This window comes from Chrysemys picta, chromosome 1 (assembly GCF_011386835.1).
Source record: "Chrysemys picta bellii isolate R12L10 chromosome 1, ASM1138683v2, whole genome shotgun sequence".
In the NCBI taxonomy this organism is placed as follows: Eukaryota; Metazoa; Chordata; order Testudines; family Emydidae; genus Chrysemys; species Chrysemys picta.
Window position 1 is genome coordinate 265,251,396 of NC_088791.1, and position 23,541 is coordinate 265,274,936.

Below are 23,541 nucleotides of genomic sequence, written 5' to 3' on the forward strand. Positions count from 1 at the left end.
GCAGTTATTTGTTAGCAATTTTTGAGTTTTATGTAGATGTCCAAAAATCAGAAGGTTTGGGGGCTTTCTCTTTGCATATACCATAAAGAGTAATTTCTTTGTAATGTTCCCTAGTGCACTTTCACATAATACTGTTTCAAACAGCACTATGTTAAAGTGCATCAGGGAACCTTTAGTGTGCACCAGCAAGGTCTATACGGAACAATTCATGCACAACACATTAGTGCACTTTAGAAATCAGACTCCATAGTCCGCATTACTGATCCGTGTAGACAAGCCCTTAGATATAAACAACCATTTCCAGTGCTTTTTCTGGGGCTTATTGAACAAACATTGATTTCTTCTTCTTTTTTTTTTTTGGTATGGGAAGTGTTTTATTTGGTTAAAACCAAAAATCAGAAGTCCTACATTATATCTGAAATACATAGTCGGGAAAGAAATTTTCATCAGATTCTATAAGATTGACCTAGCAGGAAAGTTGGTGAAAAAACAGGAGCACTTGTTCATTCAACCCAGATTCAGTATTTTCACAGATGCTTCTATAGTCATGCTGTGATACAGGCTATGGAATATTATACTCCCAATAAGGGGAGCTGTTTAGTGTGTATACCTAAACATCTTGCCTAGAAGACAACCTCCATTAACACCGTCTTTCAAAGAGAGCTGCTACACAGCATTGCTCCAATGATGCACTAGGGGTGCAGTATTCCCCTGTGAAACTACTTTAAGGCCTGCTCTCCTTGCATTCTGTTGCAGCAGAGCAAAGGCAGTTCAATTCCAAGCAGGAATTCTTGTGTATTTATTAAAGGTGACCTACAAATGATTATTTGAAAATTGAATTTGTGCCTTTTTTTCCTTCCCTCTGCTCATTTTTTACCATAGAAAGATCAAGGATGACAAATTTTACCTTTCATGGCTTTGCTGGAGGATATCTTAGGGATTTCACAGAATCAGATTTTAAGGCCAGAAGACAGCACTATGAGCATCTAGTCTGACTTCCTCCATAACACAGGCCAAAGGATCTCACCCAATAATCTCTGTATCAAACCCACAATTTTCAGTTTGAGCTATCATATATATTTTAGAAAGATATCTAGTCCCGATTTAAAGACTTCATTTAATGGATAATCCAGCAGATTCCTAGATAAATTATTCCAAAGCTAATTACTCTCAAAGCAGTTTATTGTGAGCTCTCACATTCTGAAGCTTTAACAAAAACATCTTTCCCCCCAAAAAACTGTGTATTAATCATTAGATGTAAACAAGTGTTAACAAAAGCAAGCAAGCAGCCAAAGTACTTTACAAAGTCTGACTACAAAATTTTCCTCCCTTAGCAGCACAAGTTTCAGCCTTTTGTCAGCTGTGATGTTATAATTTAACTTATTCTCCTGTCACCATCAAATCTTCCTTGGGTAATAAACATAACATAACATTAAAAAAAAGAGACTTTTTTCCAACAAAAATATTTCAGGCCTTCTTTAGGAATCATAAAGATTCAAAATAGGGTATAAACCCTTTTGCAATTTTATGCTACCCTTTTCAGGTCACCTTTAGTATTCCTGTAGTTGTGATAAGACAATCATATTGAAGGACCTAAATTCTAAAAAAAATCAGATTGGATGGCATAAGGCTTGCTTGCAACTGGCAGCCGAAGCATGAAAAATGCAAATCTTGCCCTAAGCCTCTTCTGGCACCCATAGTATAATACGTAAAATGCAGGAATATAGATGCTTGTGCCAAATACTAGTTTGAACACTCAGTGTCCCTCAGGCAACAAAGAAATGTAATCAGCCAAAAAGTATGCAGCGTTGGGAGAAATTTGTTTTATTGTATTAGGAAATATTTTTCCAGCACTCTTCAGATAGACTTGAAATTATTTAGCTCTCATGGCAGCAAAAATTGTAAACCTGAGGCCAAAAAACTGGGTGTATGTTTAAAATCCAAAACATATTAGATGAACAATGAAAGTGACACCAAATTGATTAAAACTGCTGGAGCTAATAGTTCCAGTACATGTAAAAATACTATGGTATAGTGTGTGTTGGATGAATCCTAAAATGGAAGTCTTAACCAAGAGCTGGGATATTGATGCTAGTATCTGTTACATATTCCCAATTGAACAAATTATATTTTGCCTAGTTAAATTCATCAAGCAATATCACCTGGATATAATAATATTCACTTTCTATCCTACATTGTTGAATAGTGTTGCTGTATATTGTTAAGCATTTTGGTGTTAGGTGAAGTGATCCTTATGCCGTTTTTATTAACTTATTAAGTGCCAAGTCTTGCTTCCATAGGCAGTGCTCCCATTGACTGCAATAAGCAGGAGAAGGCATACATTTTGTAAGAGAATTTAGAATCCTTTGGGATGAAAGGTGTTATATGTATGCAAGACAGATTGTTATGAATTAGTTGTCAACAAACCCCTCTTGAAAATGTATGCTGTATTCATAGAATACCATATCTTAATTTCATACTTCAGTTTGCTGTAGCAATTTTAATACCTCTGATTAACATTTTTCCTGTAAGTGTGATTTTTTATGACACTATAATTCCTGTCTTTAAAGTACAGGATGTTCATACTCATGTAATAAATGAGGCTGGATGGATTTTTATAAAGTTATGCAAAGATAAGATAGGCCAAAACAACCTCCCCCCTTCTCTCCAGACTGCCAGATTTTAAAAGCACTAAAAGTAGCTAGACTTTGGATTTGCATTACAAATGAAAACCTCTCTTACAAAGTATATGTTTCTGTCAAATATAAAGGATGCTGTCAACTTAAAAATCATATTTTTATACAAACACATTTCTTTATCTATGTTATTAATAATAACTGGAGATGACTAAAAATTAAAGAACTGTTAAAGTCCAATGTGTCATTTTTTGCAGTGAAATCCATGGGAGCTGCAGATATTCATCATCTTTAGAAATCAAACATTCTTATTTAGGTGCCTAAATGTGGATTTAGAAGCCTATCTTCAGGCACCAAAGTTGGAAAAATGTGGTGTCTAACTGTACTTCATTCAGATCTTGCGGTCCCTATACAAAGATTTGGAAGGATTAGATTTTTATTGGTAAATATCACTAAATGTCGATGTCTCTGTATACACACAAACTGGCTAACAGATATTTCCATTGATAATAATCAAAATTTACATATAGGCAACATAAGAAAAATATTGTTTGATAACTTAATAGAGTTTGACTTCAGGGAATTTACTTTGTATATTTTGACATGTGATGTTGACAATTTGTATTTGAATGGTTATAAAGCTTTAACTATTTGAATCTCGATGTCTACAGTCATTAAATATTTATTGTCTGACCTCCACCATTGTCTGACGCCACCATAATTCCATACAACTGTGAAAATTTAAATAAATAAAATTTAAAAAGAATGCTTAAAAACCCATAATTTTGCACAAATGTGAACATTTGAACTAATAAAAATGTAATCCATAAAATAAGCATCAATATCATGTCTAAATTATACATATATAAATGAATTTTGCCAAGTCTACTATGCATTAAAAATAATATTAAATAAATAAATAAATAAGTCACTGACTTTGATGGGAGTGCTACCTATGTAAAGAAGCAGTTTTGAGCCCTATTTATGTTTAGCCTTTTGCAGTGATTTGTACATTCAAAACACTGCATAGACATTGCCTAATTAATTAATACTTACAATACCCATAAGGGGAAGCTGGATAATTGTTATCATCATCAGCCCCAATTAGCAGACAAGTGCATTAAGACAAAAAAACAAAAGCATCCCCTACTGTAACTAAAGCAGAATTCAAACTCAGGCCATCTTGCTGGTCACCTTTGTGATCATTTCACTAGCCTACACCACTTTTCTCTCTGTATAAAACCTAATTGTACATTGTCTGAATGAGTACAAACGGAAAATTCTATTATGCTACCATGAAAACCTTTTTGACATTGTACAAGATTCTTCTCTTCATCAGGGAAGCATAAAACTTAATTATAATAGGCCTAATCCTGCAGTCTTTAGTGGGGCACAGTTCCCAAAGTAGCAAATTGGAGATCAGACAAAGGAGTAACTCAGCACTGTAAGTGCAGTCCCCGTATTTTGGCTGGATCCTGCAAACACCACATAACTTTACTCACAGAAGTAGTCCCATTGAGTCCAATGAGATTACTCACATAAAGCGAGCTATATACATAAGAAGTTGCAGGACTGGGGCCTAGGACTGGACTTTTTTTTTTTTTCATTGCTATGATAAATTATCTTACCATTGTATTTGAGGTAAAAATGAACTATAATGATTAATTAAGTGGTCAGGAGTTTGGCCTTATATTGTCACTGAGACTAGGAGATAAGGTCAGCTAAGAAATATAATGCAATATGGAGAGGGAAAGGATTTCATTAGACAACTACAAACTAAAATTATGAAGTTTCAGTCAATGCTGAATTAGGAACTCTCACATTATGCTGATGATGAATAGAGATGGAAGTGACTCATTTTCAAACATTCAAATGATAAATGAGGTATGAGATATACATACTGTACCTTTTCCCAGATAATTCCACAATTCATTTGAGATTATATGATATATTAAACTTGGAGGAAAATAAACACTTCCCTTTTCTCCATAATAACATCCTTGATCCTGAAATCACACCTAATAAAAAACTGTACATCTTCAGAAAACTCCCGAGAGTCATTGGAAAAATTATAGAACACATTCAGTATATAAACTATTACATTGACAAAACATGATTAGCCAGTACAAACAAATTTAGAAATGTTACTTTAGCTATTCCTAATATTTGTGGAAACATGTTTCTGGAAAGTTTAACAATTTCATTTATCTTAGAAAAACATTTCATTTTTATATTTTATGGAAGATTTGATGTGTATAAATGCACATTAGTAAAGACTACCATCATTTTAAACTCAGAGTAAGATATTGCACAACGGACCCAGTAGGTTTTACTAATCCTTTAGGTACTGTACCTGTTCATCTATTTTACAAGCAACTATTATTTGTCATGTCAAACAGTTGTAAAGGAATATTTTGGACACAATCCTACAATCCTTATTAGGGCCTTGTCTATAGGGATTGTCTTTTAATATTGTAGTTACCTTGGTGCAAAACACCAGTGTGCTTGCTTTGCACTAGTGTAAGACAGTGCTTCTACTAATTTTTGAGGTAAGTTGCGTAAGCAAAAGCCTCATTCTTCAGTGGTGTAGTGTATCTACATTAGGGATCTGCACTAGTAACTACATCACTGTTGTAACTACAACTATGGCTATTTCCCTACCCTAGACAAGTCCTAAAACAAAACTCCCATTGACTTCAAAGAGGATTTTGCTCGATGTCACAATCCAATCTGTAAGGGCACAGGCAGAGCGCCATTAAAATCAATGTTGCTATGTGCAAGCACAAGTCTGCCTACATCAGATCAGCATCAGGGCCTAACGAAAGGATGCAGTATTGGTCCACATTTTTTTCTAAGAACATTAGGTTAACAGCCTTCTGCAAATAATAGATACTGTATGTTAATCAGGCAGCATATTAAAAAAGGTTTATATATAAAAATAAAAGCAATCACTGTGATTCATGAGAAAGAAAAACACAAAAATAACAGAACACATCTGTTATCTCCACTCTACGGAACTAGATGATTATTTTCAAAAATACATGTTATAGAGCACTTCTAAATCTTTGCATGACCACTGGCTCACAATATTTGAATATTTTAACCAAAATCAATATTGATTACATTACATACTAAATTTAGACATAATTGAACTTCAGTTAAAAAAGACCAAGGCTGATTTATTTTGACAGAAAAAAGAGACAAAGGGAAATAAAGCAACCTCTAGAAACATTCAGGTTCATTATATTATAAGGTGTTGTTTTGTGGCTTTCTTTTGCACTATATACTATAATTTGACAAGCAGTATCCATATGGAATGATATTGAAAAAAAGACCCACCAGGGAAGACAAAATAATCTATGTTAAAGATGGGACTGTCAGAATACAGTTTGATCAAAACCATTATAGGTGAAATTCTGGCCCCGCTGAAGTCAATGGAAGTTTGCTATTGACCTCAGAGAAGTCACAATTTCACCCTATGGTCCATTTTCCCTGTAATACACCTGAATAACCCTCATTAAAGTTAAATGTACATATCAAGGGGACACTAGACTCCAAAAGAAATAAATGTTCACAGAAAGTAAATACTATGTATAGCTCATGTTCTTTCATCTTATTTACTTTAAATTTAAGAAAGTTGCTATGGTATGTAACAAAATAACATTTTTATTTAAATAGATCTGTTACATTACATGTGTGTATAAGTATTTTAAGAATAATGTGAAACTCAACCCAAATTTAAATGAATTGCAATGTACATATTGAAATTTGCTAGATATAATCAAGTAAAATCTAGCTAACTTTGCATCCCCCTTATGCAACCATAAAGCATATGGCTGATAAATAGCTCTGAATGGCTTATAAACCTATGCAAGAACTTTTTAAAGTTGAATTAATATTAATACTTCTTTTTGGTCAAGGTACTGCCACATCAAATTTAACAGAATGCACTGCCAACCTGAAATTATATTTATGATTTTAATTTTATATATTTAAAATGAAATTCACAATGAGAAAATTGAATCTCATCTAAAAAGTGTGGTCATAGTAATCAACCTTGCTTTATGAGCTGTTAATGTTCTAGAGTATGGAGTAATTGTCATTAGTACCATAAGCTGCACTGTGATTGTAACTAAAGCTGAAATATGTTACTGGATAGCAGCACAGTACAAAGAAAGCAATTTTTGCCATCCAGAGATTATCACATAACTGAGTACAAGTTCTTAAAAATTGCAAAAGGTCTACAACTAAATTAAAATGTACTGTCCACCTAATATGGTCCCTTAAAATGACTGATTTGTTTTAGTACGGTTTTAGTTAAATTAATTATGATTAATTATTATTATTATTATTTTAAGTACATTATAGTATTATTATAATCTGTTAGATTCTTTGGTCAAAACTGATCTGTAAGATATTTTGCAGTAGAGCTGAATCTGGGTCATTGTGACTATATGTAAATATTTTCAAATGTACTTCTTCAAATGTAAATACCTTATTTTAAGATGCAGCTAATGAATCAGACCTTGAGCCTAATACTGACATACATATTCAGGAAAGCTGTCATTTTGCTTTGGACCTGATCTTACATTCTGTGTGTACCCAAACATCTCATTAACATCAGCAAGAGTTTTTCAAAGATAAGGTCCATAGGATTACATTAACTTCAGTGGGACACTGTGTAGATACAACAATCTGCCCACATGCTACACTAGGGGTCGCCAAACTGTGGCTCACGGGCCACATTCAGCTCTTTTACCATTAAAGTGAGTCTCGCTGAGCCCTGGCCTCCCCCCTTTTCCATCTACCAGACTGGAGGGGGAGGCTCGGGTCCTCTGCCTTGCAGTGGGGTGGTGGGGTAGGGACTTTTGCCCAGTGGGGAAGGGGGGTCTCGGGGCTTCTGCCCGGTGGGGAGACGGCTCTTGGGGCTTCAGCAGGAGCTGGGCTGAAGCCCCGAACCCCATCTGGCGCCTCCCGAGGAGCTGATGGCTGCCCGGAGTCACGGCCCCACGCAGATGTGCCCCAGCTCTCGAACTTCTGAAAATTGTCAGATGCGGCTCTGGGAGGCCAGTAAGTTTGGCCATTCCTGTGCTATACAATGCTGGATCAAGGCCTAAAAGCTTACATAAGAACTGAAAGCACATTAGGCCTAATCCTACAGGCTTTAATTGCCAATGAAACTGCATTTGATAGTAAGAACACACCATATTCACTCATTAGCATAGCCTACATTGATTTACTAAGTCTTTATGAAAACAATATGTCTAATTTCTTTTATATGACATGTATGGCTTTACTTTTACAATCACATTGATGGTAAATGGGATGAAGATATGAGTACATTTGTATTAAACTTTCATCCTCTTAACTGGAAACAGTTGCTATATTATTCTTTTTTGGGGAAAAAAATCAGCTTGGCCAAAAATTATATTTACTTCACATTTGATATACTGGTGGTAAATGTATCTCTAAAAAAAAAATAGATGAAACAGTGGTGATCTGATGCTATCCCTCTTATCCAAAATATGAATGTAAAAATAAGCCCCTTCATGGTACTGTTACAATTATCATGATAGATAGTTAGCCTGACTTTCATAAGCCAAGTAGACTGTTGAAATCAGAATGAGAAGGAAATGTTTTATTACATGTCATACTCAAGTAGACAATATACTGCATCAACCTCTTCTCTCCCCCCCCACCCCTTTCTCAAAGCCCCAGTCTGACATTCCTGAAGAATAGCCCAGGAACACATGACTTACAGCAGTGGTCACCATTTGTCATATAGAAAGATGTTTCAGTGGAAGCTGAACTACTCCATAGTTTTCAAACAAATATAAATATATTCTACATAAAAAGTGCAAAATGGCAATAAATATTACATAGGGTATGATCTTTTCTGCAGACCTTACACTGTCAAAACTACTATTGGGGGAAAATTTTCTATAGTAGGTTTGCCTAAGTAAGGACCACAGAATTATTTTTTTTTAATTCATAACTCATTGTATCCAAGGGCCTTATCTTCCATCCAGATTTAAACAGAACTCCCCACTGAAATCAACTGAGAGTTTTGCTTTCAAAATGGTTGGGGGTAATATGGACCCAAATTACATTTTAAAGTGCAATGCTAAAATACTGTTAATTTGCCAGCAGATTGGAAATATATGCAAATCATCCATACTGCTCTATGCAAAACCACAACTGAATATCATACTTTATGTAGTGAAATGCTTCCCTTTACAAAATAACAATGCTTAGAATGGTTTATTTTAGGAATGCAAGGCCAAATTTTGCTCTCTGTTCTGCTGTTGTAAATCTGGAATAATTCCTTTGAAGTCAATGGTGTAGCTCTAGACTAACACATGTATAACCAAGAGAAGAATTTGGCCCATTATCTGTAAGTTAATTAGTAAATTTGATAACCATTTAATTACTACATTCATTGCACTTTATTCCCTTTGAAATCCAATTAATTAAATGTTTCTGGTTTCTACTATCTAAATGTGTCTTTGTGTTTTCTGACACTATTCCATTCAGTGTTTTAAGAATAAACATTCATTCTAAAACCTGTTTATACCATTTTTGCACTATTGTCACAATACTAGTTATTTTGAGACTTATCTGAATAACGAAAAAAGTAAAATGAAAGCAATAAAAATTACAAAGATGTATCACATTTATATTAGGATGGATCACAGTTACACATAGATGGATTGACAGATATGCTGAAGGTAGCAGGGCTGGAGTGGAAGGAGGCTTAGACACACAATGTACGGGAGAACTCACACTTCAATGGAGCATAGTACAGAGATGTTTAGGACAGGACCTTATGTAAATGAGCTCACAGCCTTTTCATCCCTTTCACAAGCCAACCTCAATTTACCTCCTTTGGATTTTGTTTCCACTTCTCTATGCAGGGCCTACAGTTCCTTGTAGAACTGCTGCAGGAGGACAATGTGGGGCGTGTGCGGGGGGGTATTCTCTAAAACACGTTAACTAAAGCAAGTAATTGCAGCTTTGCGAGGCTGGTGGTGATGAGAAGGTGGGTGTCTTTGTCATTGACTTTCTACTACTCACTCTACGTTGTTATTTGTTTCCAGTAGTAATGACAATGTCCTAGGAGCTGTGCAGGCATAAGGGAAGACTATATTTCTGCCCTGGGCTCTTGAAGGGAATCGTCACTCCAGTGGTCCTATCTTCACCCAAGAGCTCTTTTAGTTTCACCAGCTGTCAGGAAAATGAGGAGCACCAGCCTCCTCACATCAAACTCCCTGCTTGTCCCAGTACCATCTCCCAGCCTCCAGGATGCCATGGATAATTGTCTTGGGATGGATTTGTGCACTTTGCCCCAGACAATGGACCCATATGAATTATGCAACCAGCTCTGATAGGGTCTGATAATGTCAGAATCCATTTAAGCCTCTTTGAGGGGTGCAGAATACCCATATCCACCTAAGCTCCACTCTGCACAGCTAAAGGACCAATATTTTGCTTTCTGTCATTATTATTTGATCAGTAAATGATGACTTTCCCTCAAGTGAAAGTAACTACTTCTTCTGACAGATCTTTAACATGGCATACTATAAAATTACCAAAAAGTGACTCTTAAATGTCAGAGAGAAAGTGTACCTCATTATATTTTATAACTTGTATGTAAGCTATGATAGTAATAACCTACCAATAATTATAAACTTTTACCCACCTAAAACTGTATTTATCATACTAGTATTATATTGCATGACATTACATTAAATATTACTGCTTTCTTAGATTTATTTTTTCTATAATGTATTTATATGGGCTAGATTCTTATATCTTATTCATGTTGAACAGTACCTTACCCTTAATTTCAATTAAATTAAACTACTAATCAATATGACAAGGAGTACCAGAATTTTGTCTAAAAGGAATACTCCTGAGTATCAGTTATCTAGTACTATAAATAGATAATGGAAAATATATGAAACTGAAATATACCAGTCTTTAGACACAATCCTACATGTTTTACTCAGCAACAACTGACATGAAAGTCAATGTGAGTTCAACATGAGAAAAGTGTGCAATAATAGGTCCTATAAATATAAAAGTGGAAACATCTTTCATGTCAGATGTTTAATTGATGACAAAATGAACACAAAGTTTGGTGTTCAAAACAATTTATAAAAACAGCTAGAAAATACATGGGTGAATGTTGTGAAATTGATGTGAAAGAAAGAAAGAAAGAAAGAAAGAAAGAAAGAAAGAAAGAAAGAAAGAAAGAAAGAAAGAAAGAAAGAAAGAAAGAAAGAAAGAAAGAATCTGGACCCCAAAAAAGAAAATCTGTCCCAAAAGCACAATTATGAATATAAGACATTGCATCAGTATGCTAAACAGTTGGCAAAATACTGAATATAGAAGATAGATAAAGAAAACTTTTGACTTGCTTTTATAAATAAATGGTATATATTATATTGTCAGAATCTGTATGTTGATTCTAGCACTTACATTTTAGAAATTAGGGTTCTTTTGCCTTTATTTCTCTTTTATAATCGATTTACATGAACTTTTGAAAGAAAATGTATAGCTATATGGCTCTTTCATCTCAGGAAACTCAACATATCTTGTAAGAAAGGGCAACAATTGGACAAAAAGGGGAAGTGAATTAAATGGCCCCATTAAAACAATTCTCAACTTAAAAAAAAGGATTAATATATTTTTTTCTCTGACACTTTTACTTCTTTGGTCAGCACTAACTCAGCAGATCCTGCTAGCAAAACTGATGGTTTCACTGATCCTGCTAGCAAACAAAGGTCATATTTTCCATATAAATATATTGCTCCACAACCAAAACTACCTCTGTGATCAGACATTCTGTCACCTCTTTCTACCTATAATTTTCTTCAGAAAATTAATCATTGTAGCCTCTGCATGGGTAATCCCATTTCTATTAAGGTCTGAGTTATCAATGTCCCTCTTAGTTGTATTTCAGGATACTTAATGAGTAAATGATCTTTTTCGAAATTCATGTGTCTTTTAAGAATTCTTCTTCAAGACTACGCGGCTGGAGGTTAATTGATTATGTTTAAATTTCTTCTCCAATAATGGCTCTCCTAATATTTTAATTTTTTGCTACTTGTAGTTGGTGTAGGGCACTGAAGAGGATTTCACTAATTATTCTGATTTTAGCATGTGTACTGTTAGAATGTTTCCTGGTCTCAAATATCAAGTGTATGCAGAGAATATGGAGGCAGCAGATTTACTGGCATCAGAAATAGCAGCATCAGGAACTCTGACATAAAAAGACTGTTCAGGCATTTCTATCACCCAGGTCTCATAAATTCAAGCTGTTCCTGTGCATTTACACACTTGTGGATGCTGCCTCTTTGTGGCAGAATGCCATGTAAAATGTACCTTTCACATTAAGGACCAGATCCTGCATTTCTACTGAAACCACCCAAAACTCCCATCAACTTGAATTTTGGGTGCACGAGAAAAAAAGTTTCACATCTGAAGGACCACGTATTGCCCTGATCATTTGGACATTACTAAGAAAATCTCCTTCCATGTCACTGTGCAAGCCAATGTGCTTAATCGTCTTCTCACTTGTAGCCATTTAACACCAGTGTAACTGCTGACTTTAATGATTACTCCTAATTTACGCCAGTGTAAATGAGAAGAGAATGAGGCCCTTTGGCTTTGGCAATGGTTCAAAGGGAGTTTTTTGCTCAATAGAAACTGCAGAATGAGACCTCAATCAGCACTTACATCTCTCATTGACTTCAATGACAGATATGCTGCAGATCAAGAGCAGTATACACCATAATGCCATGTGTTGTTGCTTTTGCAATAAAACAAGAAGAATCTCCTGTTCACATTTAAAATCCAGATTTCAGTATATTGACCAAACCACCTAGAGTTATGTATGGTCATGCACATTTGATTTTGTTTGTTTGGGTAGTGGAGGGCATGGTGGAAGGGAAGTACACATCCCAACACATCATTCATCCTGAATTGCTGAAGGCCAGTTTAACACAAAAATAAAGACACATACTTTACATAAGTAGAAAAAGCAGCACAGAACAGAGCCCTTTTGCAAAACAGATGTACTAGCGAATCCTGGCCAAACAATACCAAATACAATAACCTAAGAGATAAAGGTAAAAAAGAATGTGAAATATCACTTACCCTGATCCATATCTTAAATGAAGACTTTAGAAAGGAAAAAAATGTAAATATGAAACTATACTTTTAAGCAAGTTCGTGATTCACATAGCAATGTCCAGTTCTGACCCATGTCAGGTATCTTGATAAATTACAATATATTGTGTTTTGAAAATAACCTGAAGAACAACACATCAGATTATACTGTTAGTTCCTTTCCGTTCAGACTTCATTGCTAGTAAAGGCAGTTTCACATAGCAAAGTTTGATTTTGGCAAGATATTGTGAACTTCAGGTAATAATTACTTCATGTCCTTACATTTGAAATAGTTATCAAGTGTTTATTCAGAAATTATTTTTAAAAAATTACATGTGCTGGGATACATATGAGACACCAGTTGTCCCATCTTACAGTGATGCTGTATTTATGGATATCCTTTTAATTGCCTGATGCCCAAAGGGGTAAAGACATTATATAGAGATGTGTACAGTCCATCATTTGGTCTTTCAAAGTGCCAGTATACACATGGATCTGTACAAGTGCAATTGCATTTGACTAAACAATCAGAAATTGGCTACAACAGTAGTCAAATCATTATATTTTGGTTGAGTAATGAAAAGAAACAATTTTCCTGCTAAAATCAACGATTTCCACATGTCCCTCGCTAGTTAGTCCGACTAATTGCCCTAGCAGGAGGTTCCCAATACAATATTCTTTTATCCTGACCAGATTGCTTGTCTTAGATTGTCTTTTAAATTTGGTCATAATTACTGTTAATTTTAGTGATTTAAAATGTCCTCCTGATACCACTTCAGCTTTGGAAATAAAGCTCTGCATGTAGTGCAACACTTCTGAGCAATTCACAGACTCTGGGCCCCATCCTGAAAAAACAATTACATGTCCATGTAACTTTACTTATGAGAACAGTTGCACTGACTATGGCCCCAGTCCTCCAAACTTTTGGGCATGTGGCTAACTTTACATACTCACTGAAATCTATGGGACTACACACCTGAGCAAAGTTGTTCATTTGCCTAAGTGTTTGCAGGATGGATGCCTATGCCAAGACTACTTTCATGAATAGCGTTACGTGGGTATGTAAGTATTTGCAAGACTGGGCCCTAAAATAGTGAAGGAAAGAGAAATGCTAATGCACATATAAAAATAGGTGCTACAATAAAATATTTTATAGTTCATCAATAAGTTATTTTCACTAACCAGTTATGGATCATATATCTCTGCCCTCTTTAATGATTTGTCAACATCTCTGGTGATCTTTTTTAAAGATCATAATATATATATTTTTTTAATTCAAAAGTCCAGAAAGCATACAAACACATCCTTTAAAAAAGGAAACCTTGTATTAAATTGGGTGTGCAAATCTTTCCTTAAAAGCCATTTAGACTCACCCAGAGCTAAAAGGGGGAAACGTGCGCTGCACTCTTCAACCAAAGAGAAAATAAAATTTAGCAACGCCTGTCCAACAAAATGAAAGTGACTATGACTTTTGTACTTATAACCTGCACGATCCAACCTAAGTAAACCCTCTTTCCCCCCTCCCCAACACACAGACACACAAACACACAAGAGCAAGTGTTGTGCCCAGTTTACACAATAGATTGTTTCCTACTTGTAAAAATAAAAATGAAACAGCACACCCTTTCAGTATCATTCCCCGAAGCTGAAAATCCTGTGCCAAGGCACTTCACCCTACAACAAAATGAGTTAAAGGGGGGAGGGAGGGGGTTCAGCATTTGTGTTTCTTTGTTTTGTGTGTGGTTGTTAAATACAAATACTCTAGAGGAGGAGGAGGAGTCGCTATGGTTGTTGGGGGGAGGGAGGGATTTCTCAGAACTGGCTGAATGTGGTCTGTTTTTCCAGCACTTCGAGGTAGTCCGGCTCTGCGTTTAGTTTTGCTTTTAACTCCAGATACTCGTTCCTGTTGGGCTCTACATAGACAGTACTCGGGGGGCTGTAGAGCACCGTCTCCCGGAGCCTGCTGTCCCCCGCCCCGGGGTGCAAGTACTGATGGGGCCGCATAAGGTCATAGTTGGGGGTGTAGGTGTAGGCGGCGGGGAATTTGGGGTAATCGGGGAGATTATTGCCGGGGGTGCCCAGCGAGGAGGAGGAGTGTTTATCGGGCTCCAAAATGCCCCTGTAAAAGCGATCGGCGTCTTGCACCGGGGAGAGCAGCTCCTCCCGGGGCTCGATGGTGCTGACGCTGTAAGTGGGGCTCCGCAGGGGCTCCTCCTCCCCGGGGGGCGGCGGGGGCGGCGGCCCTTGCTGCAAGTGGTGGTTGCTGTAGGTGACCTTGAGCTCGTGCAGGTCTTTGTAATCCTCGCCCGCGTTGCCCTCCCGGGAGCGGTAGATGGGGTTCTTGCACATGTGACCCAGCGGGTGCGGGATGTACTCGTACACGTGGCCGGCGGGGGTCTTCACCTTGGGCAGGGCCGGGCCGCCGCCGCGCGGGTGGCGGGGCTGCTGCGGCGCCGGGTGGTGGTGGTGGCCGCTGCCGTAGACGCTGTACTGCATGTTGAAGGAGCTCACGTCGGAGTTGTTGGCGCTGGCCGGGTCGCCCTGGCCCTTCTTCCGGCGCTTCATTACCAGCACGAAGAGCCCCGCCGCCACGAACACCGACATGATGAACACCAGCAGCAGGCTCAGGATCAGCACCGACAGCGGCACCGACGACGAGGGGGATCCGCCCCCGCCGCCCGAGGGCGCCGCGCCCCCCGCCGCGCCCGTGCTGTTGAGCCGCACGGTGGAAGAGAAAAGGGTGGTCCCGCCCGGCAGCTGGATGGAGGAAGGGGTAGGGGTGGAGACGATGATGTCGGAGTAGTCCGGGCACAGCAGCTCCGACCTGATGGTCCGCATGTCGCTCTGGGAGAACTTCTTGGGGGACTCGCAGATGACCTGGTCCACCAGCACCCCGGTGTTGAGCTGCTCCAGCCACAGCTTCATGCCCACCACGTCGCAGGTGCAATCCCAGGGGTTCTCGTGCAGGTCGATCTGCAGCAGGGATTTCAGCTGGTCCAGCACCCCGCTCACAGGCAGGTAGGAGAAGTGGTTGCTCCTCAGGCTCAGCCTGTAGAGAGTCAGGCCGGAAAAAATGCTGGCGGGCAAAGATCTCAGCAGGTTGTTGTTCAAAAACAAGAGCTGGAGGTTGGGGACTGACTCAAAGGTGCCCGCCTCGATGTCCCGGATGATGTTGTACTGCAGGAAGAGGTACTGCAGGCTCTGCAGCCCGTAGAACAGCTCCGGGCTCAGCCGCTCGATCCGGTTCCCGTTCAGGTAGAGTCTTCTCAAATTAGTTAGATCCCCAAAGGCCCGGTCCTGAATGACCGAGATCCGGTTGTTGCCCAGGTGCAACAAATCCAGCCCGGTGGCGTCCAGGAAATCCGCCCTGCGCACCAGGGCGATGTAGTTCTCGGTCAGATACATCTTCTTGGGGTTGTAGGGTTTGGGCTGTAGCTCGGAGATACTTTCGATCTTCCTCTCCTGGCAATTGACATTGAGGCCCAGGTCGGAGATCTGCAGGTTGCAAGTGCAGGCGGTGGGACACTCCAAAGGCACCGGGGATTTGGTCTGGTAGGCGATGCTGGGGCCGTAATTGCTGTATCCCAGGTCTTTGGAGGGCAGGCGGGAGGTGGGACGCACCCTGGTCTTGTTTGGTTGACGGGTCCCTTTAGGGGGCTTCAAGGGGGATTTGTAAACAGCCGAGGAAGAAGTGGCCACGGAGTTGACCGAGGCCGGGGTAGTGTGGAAATACCCTGTGGTGCTCAAAGGTGTCTGCGGTCGCATTTCGTAATCCGAGATGAGTCTCCTAGGGCAAAGCTCCTGCTTGGAGACTTCATCCAAGTCTCGGCCGTGCAAGCGGAAAGGGGTTTCACAAACCACGTCCCCCACCAGAGCCGAGTAGGAGATACTGTCTAGCCAATCCTTCAGAGCGATCAACTCGCAAGAGCAATTCCATGGGTTCTCCTCCAGCTGCAGCTCAACCACTTTATCCATGTGCTGCAAAAGGCCCAGGTAGGGCAGCAGCTTCAGCCGGTTACCCCTCAAGTCCAGGTGAGTTAAGGGCACAAAACGGAAAAGGTTGTTGGGCAAACTGGAGAGGAGGTTATCATTGAGGATCAGCACCTGCAGCAAATGCAGTTTGCTGAAAGCATTGGGTTCAATAGTGCTGATGTAATTATAATCGACTTGAAGATACTCCAAACTCTCCAGACCAAGGAAAGTGTCATCCCTTAATAGTTCCAGCTTGTTATTGTTCAGGTGCAGCCTCCTTAAGCCCCGCAGACCATGAAAGGCCCCCGTTTCGATGTCTTGTATGTCATTGCTCCCTAGATGCAAAATCGAAGCCCCAGTGTAATTAACAAACTGGTTTGGGTAGAGTCTGTTCAAAAGGTTCCCAGATAACAAGAGGTGATAGACAGGGAATCTTGGTGGGCTGATCTCGAAAAGGCTGATGATCCCTCTGTTTTCACAGCTCACTGTTAAGATGCTGTCCTTTTCCTCGCAAGGACACGCCTTATCGCAGATTTCCCCATAATACTCGATGCTTTCTGCCCACGACAGGACTAGCGATGTTAAAGCAACCGCTATCGTCTGCAGCATCCAGATATGCATTTTTTTGTTGGGGTCCTGTTCCAAAGTTACTGTAGAGCAGCAAGCGTACATTTTAACTCCTGTACGGGCAAGAAGAGAAAAGAAAACGTAATAGCATAAAGATTTAAAATATAAACCAGACACAAAGTTTTCATTTATTTATTTTAGCGTGGGGGTAGGTGGAGAAGGTTGCTATTCAAAATAAAAATTTGTCATTTCTAATTCCAAGTGTTTTAAAAGCTGGATAACACTGAATCTGCTTGAAAGGACAATGTTCAACTCCTAGTGAGTTAAACGTCTGCTGTATTTTTAAAAGGTAAGGTCACACTGGAAACCGTTCTGTTTCTATTCATATGTGCTACATTTCAGTGTTTCGTCGGATTTTTTTTTTCATGACCAGTCCCATAAATATACATAAAATGGCTGTCAGTTCGGTTTCACGGTTCTAATTTAAAAGTAAAAAGCACCATTTTATGAGGTTTCCCATCTCAGCCCTATTACCCACCCCCCTTTCTTCCTTTCAGAACCTCTTAAGCGAACAGCGCACTGTTAAGGTCTTTCCCCACTTTTACAGACCCAAGGTGTTACCGTGATTATTTTTAACCATTGCTGGAAATGCCATTGTCGGAAATCCAAAGAAAAAAGGTGAGATATGTACATTAATTCAACACATAGAATCCTGCTGGATCCCCCAAATCACCTCTTTCCTAAAAAGGTCAATGGCTGTATATATATGCATTTTTTTTTTAAAAAAAGCACATAACTTTTGTGATGGACTTCTCCGGCACTGCAATGAGTTACATCCACCGTGTAACTGAATGCACTTACTAGCTCTCTTTAGTAACAGTATTCATGTTTTGCATCTCCACTCACATAAGAACCTTACTCGGTTGATATTTATGAACACACGTACAGCGAGCGCGAGAGAGAATTAAAGGGGACGTTTGAGCCACTCACCCAAAATTTGTGAAAAAAATATATAAAACATGAAGATCACCTTCGCAGGCTCAGCCATAACTGGCATACTGTTTATTCCCAATGTTTTTTTGTAAAACTAGCCTAATAGAAGCGGAGAGATCTAACTAGGTCTCATGGAAATATATCATCGCCAACACTCCAAGCATTGGAGAAACTGATTATAAGCAAGGATGGCTGTCAGTGCTCTTCATCCTTTAGGGGCGAAGACACCCGAGCTGATTGAAAGCCAACGGGGAAAAAAAAATCCTACCATTGACCTACGTCAGTGATTTAATACCCGAATTTTATCTAGCAGGAAACAAATCCGATTTTCTCTCTCTCTTGCAGTCTGTCTCCTTGCAGCTTTCTCCTACTTCTACTTGTCTAAAAATAATATTAAGAGCCAGAATATGTACATCTGTGTGTGTCTGGGGGTGGGGGGGGGAGACTAATAAGTCATTGAGACTGCATTTTCTACGGTCAACCTTCTCTGAGCGTCACTCCTCACGGCAACACTCGCTTGGAGAAACGCACCCTAAAAATAAGTCTCATTACTGCAAGACATCTCTTGTGGCAGCGAGTTCAACGCTGAAATCTAGCACTTGCAGCATAGGGAGGGAAGCAGCAGGGAATCGGACGTCTTGGCGAATATAGATATATATCTAGATATAGATATACAATTTCGACCAAACATCTACCGGATCGAAATTACTGAAGATAAACGGCTTCACTGCATCAAAGCTGCATCAATCTTTCTAGTTATCGCATTTACCTTGCAAATTCTTTCTCAGCCCGATCAGATCTATTCATCCATTAATCGCCTGATCTTCAAACCAAACCAAACCAAACAAGAAAAAAAGCCATTGCGAAACGTGCCCGGGCAGTATAGTATCAAACTCCCGGGCATTTTGCAACTTTAATTCAGTTATGATTAGTAAAGGAGATAAATACAGTTTCCCCTCCCCCCTTCCTCCTTCAAGAAAACGACGGGGGTGGGGATCAAGAAAATAAAGTTGAATCTGTGCTATACAAGGCTGCGATCCTGCCTGAGAAGCCCGTCTGTGATGGCTGTGCGCCGCTCCTTGCCAGATCTCCGTGGAGGGTCACAGTTTGCGGGGGGTGTATTGCTTTCCCCCCAAAGAGTTCAAACCCTAGCTCACCGCACTGCCCGGCCGGCTCTAGGCAGTTTTCAGTACCGCCGACAGCAGCAGCAGCAGCAGCCGCCGGACACCGCCACCTAACTGAGCAGCACCCGAGTCGGGAGAAATCCTGTTCCAAAGGGGGGAAGGGGAGGAGTTGCGGAGGAGGGGGGCGATTGGGAAGCCACAAAAAGACACAGACAGGAAGGGGGGGGAGTCAACCCCGATACTTACTGAGCCTGAAATCTCCAGGGCCCAAGCATTGTTGCAACCCATACAGATGCCTGTTTGGGGTGTGCGCTGCGTGCGAGCCGCCCGGGCGAAGGAGAGCGGCGGCGGGGCTCACAGACGGGAAGGTTGGAGAAGGAACGCACGCACACGGCGCCCCCCGCCCAGGCTGCGCCGAGCCCCCGCGGCACACACACATCGAGCGCGGCGGCGGCGGCGGTGCCAAGGGCTGGCTCCCGAAGCTGCTCTCAGCGCTCTCCCCGCGACCAGAGAGTGGGGGGGGGGAGGGGGCGGCGGGAGGGAGGGGCGAACAAGAGAGAGGGAGTGAGGGGGGGTGGAGAGTGGGGGGGCGGGGAACGGAGGAGAGAGGCGGGCAAGTGGAGGGTCTAGAGAGCGGAGCCAGGGGAGGGGAGAGGGGGACTCAGGGAGGAGAGGAAGGGGGGTGAGGGGCGCACAAAGAGGGAGGGTAGGAGGAAGATGGGGGAATGGCTGTACACTGGGGGTTAACTGAGGGACCAGGAGGCTGTTCCCTTTCCGCCTCTCGCTGCCAGGCTGCGGGGCAGTCAGCTCCGCAGGGCGCCACACAGGGACTCACATGCCGATACAACAAGCTACCGCGCCTGCCCCCGGCGCGCACTCCCCGCGCTCCCCCTTCCCACGGAGAGGCACAACTTTCTCCCCGCTCCGCAGCAGCTTCCAGCTCAGCCTCCCCCTCCTCCCCTCCGCCCAGCCGAGACCCAGCCTCCTGATTTGCTCCCCCGCCTCACACCATTGTCCGCCGGCCGGCCCCCCCCCGCCGGGCCGGCAGAGACCCAGACTGGCAGGGGAGGATGCGCGGCGCCGCGCGCCTGGGTTTAATCTTCCCCTTCTTCTTCTGGCGGTGCGCGCCGAACATGGTAGTGTGCAGCGGGGGAGAGCGGGGAGCCTGGCCCCCGCGGCTGCCTCCTGCAGAGCCTCCGCCGCGGACCGAGCTCAGGCTGCTGTAGCTGCTTCTCCTGCGTGGTGTCTGGCAGCCTCCGCTGCATCCGCTTCTTTAGAAGGCAGCGAGGGAGTTGGGGCAGCGGACGGGCTGCTAGGCGCCGTCCTTAAGATCAGGAGAATCTCCCCTCGTCCTCCTGCCTCCAGCAAAAGGCAGGTGGGGGCACGCGCGCGCCGACCTGCCGCAGAGAAGGGCCCTGTCTGCCTCGGGCACGAGGCGCTGTGTGAGTGCGGGTGATTCTGCCCTCTAAGCCATTTCAATGGCAAGAGCCATGGGGCCGGGGCTCCGACACTTGCTCATTGTGGAGCTGCCGGTTTAGCAAAGCTGCGGCAGACATGGTGGAGCTGGGGGAAGGCAGAGCAGTGAGGCCCCGTGGCCAATAGATGGCAGTGCAGGGCGGCAGATCGGCTTTCTCCTGGAATGCCGCGGAATGAGCCAAAACAGCTTCTAGATATTATTTCTGGGCATGGGAATCAGCCTTGCAGAATATGTCCCGAACATAGCACAAGCGTAAGACTTTGCAGCCAGCCCCAGAACTGAAGGAGGGAGGGGAGGAAATAATATGCCAGCGATTCAACGATTGGTAATTTGAAGAGACAAACTACACACCGTTTTGCTGATTGCTTTCCCCTTTATTGCCAGTTGGGAGAATTGTAGTTCACGTGCAATCTCGTTTTAAATAAATAAAATGAAGCTCCTTCACTTTGCTTTCAAGCTATCATAGTGGATCATGTTTAAGTTTAGCTCTAGGTATTTATTTTGCAGGGCAATTGGAGTTTTGAATGATCTCAAAACAAGCGAAAATATATTTGCATATATATTTAAATTATACATATGCACAACCAGTGTATAGTACATAAAACATGTATATAATGTATAGTCATACTCATCATATAAATTGGAGACCCCCGTGAGACTGAATTCCCTCTTTCAGTGAAAAACTAAATTCAGATGAAATTCCAGTTTTAAGTGAAAAAAATAAATGCTACCTTAACTGAGAAGTCAAGACTAATGATCAATAAATTTATCATGCACCTTTGACTGTCCCACTAGCTCTCTGCCCACTGGCGGTATATCATCCCTTGGAATTTATTTTAACATTCTAATCCCTTGAAAAGTTTCAAAGAAACACCTTTTAAACATCAACCTAGCCCACAGATGTATCCTCTTCTTTCCAGATGTGGAATTTTTACCAGCAAATTGTATTGCCTAAAGCCGAGAATGAACAAGATCTGGTCCTGGACTCTGGTTAGCTTTCTCTGCATAAACCGGTTTGTTCCATTAGGTATTGAAATCTAACATTTCCTGTGACCTTGTAGGGCTAGAAACAGAAGAAATATAGTTTTGGAAAGAATCTCAGCTTCTCAGTGGGACCAAGTACTCGTTTTTAGTGCCAAATGGGATCAAAGATTACAATCATGACATTTCTAGGTATAGACAATATAGACAAGTGTTTATAACTCCCTATGTGCCCTGTACAGTGAGACATATGATCTAATCCAACGCCTATTGAAGTCAAAGGAAGTCTTTGAATTACTTTGTTTGGCTTTCAATTAGATGGTTTCATAGATGGAGGGATAAAAATAAATAAATCCTCTAAAATATTCCCAACATTGCATGTAGTATTTAGAGAGTACATAATTGCATGGTGAGGTATACATATTTTATAGACACTAATTTGGAATGGCCTACATAACTTTCTTGTGACTTCACCATTTCTGAGGAATGTTGTGATCCCAAAGTCATGCTGGTACATTTTTTATACTGCACCATATTATCATGCATTCTATGTGTATCTCTCTCATAAACACACATACATTTTTTTTCTATATGAGAGGAAAATGTTTTGAATAACCTCAAAAGCTAGACATTACAGAGGTTAAATCTGTCAACCAAATCATTTTGAAGAAGTCAACATTCCATAAAACCAAAACAGTGCTTACAAAAAATAATGTCAAATGAAAGGGATAGCTCAGTGGTTTGAGCATTGGCTTGCTAAACCCAGGATTGTGAGTTCAATCCTTGAGGGGGATACTTAGGGATCTGGGGCAAAATCAGTACTTGGTCCTTCCTAGAGAAGGTAGGGGGCAGGACTTGATGACCTTTCAAGGTCCCTTCCAGTTCTAGGAGATGGGATATCTCCAAAAAAATGAGTACAGTAAAAGTACTACAGTCTAATGTTCTGTGCTATTGAGAGTATTTGAAGCAACTACAATGAATGGAAACTCTTCCTCACAGTTCTTACTGAAACCTTTTCAATATGTTAGATTGCTGGAGTATTTTAGCAGAACAAATGTGTTCGAAATTGTTATTAATGTAGAGTGACAGCATCTGAGTGTTCCATTCATTATTACCTCATTTTGATTAGCACTCCATTTTGAATTAAGCACTTTTATTTGAACTCAGTAAGATTTTTTGTAATATTTATCATAATTTGCATGAACAGCAATATAAGTCTCAGTTTTGCAGTCCTTAGTCAGGTGAAACTCTCACCAACGTAATGAGGACTATGCTGTCGGTGATGATTCATTATCTTGATACATTGTGAATTTTTAAACTAAAACTGGGAATACAAGTCGCTAGAGTGAGAACACCAAAAGTCTGGCTAACTTTATAAGCAGAAAAGGGAAATCAGTTTCAGAATTGTGTTAATTTTAGTTTAATTTAGAGCTGGTTTTCCCCTTTATTTTAAACATTTGAGTAAATCTAGAGTTCATAAAAATAAATGACAAATATCCCTGCTTATAGGACATATAATAGGCCCAATTCTATTCCCACTGGCATTAATTGAACAATTTCTGTTGATTTCAAAAGGAGTAGGCTTGAGTTCAGTGCAAGGCAAATACTATTATAAACT

The 23,541-nt window shown here is 40.7% G+C and overlaps 1 protein-coding gene across 2 annotated transcripts; it reads right to left on the reverse strand.

The window, feature by feature from the left end:
- Positions 1-267: 267 nt before the first annotated feature.
- SLITRK5 (SLIT and NTRK like family member 5) lies at positions 268-21,089 on the reverse strand. 2 transcript variants are annotated; one of them, XM_024109569.3, is made up of 2 exons: positions 20,475-21,089; positions 268-17,461 (listed from the first exon to the last, which is right to left on the reverse strand). In XM_024109569.3, the coding sequence occupies exon 2, from the start codon at positions 17,451-17,453 to the stop codon at positions 14,622-14,624; it is 2,832 nt and encodes a 943-aa protein (XP_023965337.1). In that variant the 5' UTR covers positions 17,454-17,461; positions 20,475-21,089; the 3' UTR covers positions 268-14,621. The 2 variants fall into 2 exon arrangements, with proteins under 2 accessions (XP_023965337.1, XP_005293546.2); XM_005293489.5 differs by lacking the exon at positions 20,475-21,089 and adding an exon at positions 19,712-20,404.
- Positions 21,090-23,541: the final 2,452 nt, after the last annotated feature.

Bases quoted from the DNA above. Each gene is read 5' to 3' on its own strand.
- SLITRK5 (XM_005293489.5), bottom strand. From the start codon at position 19,904: ATGTGTGTGTGCCGCGGGGGCTCGGCGCAGCCTGGGCGGGGGGCGCCG. The intron at 17,462-19,711 runs GTAAGTATCGGG...TTGCCCGTACAG, and splicing joins CCCTGGAGATTTCAGGCTCA to GAGTTAAAATGTACGCTTGC.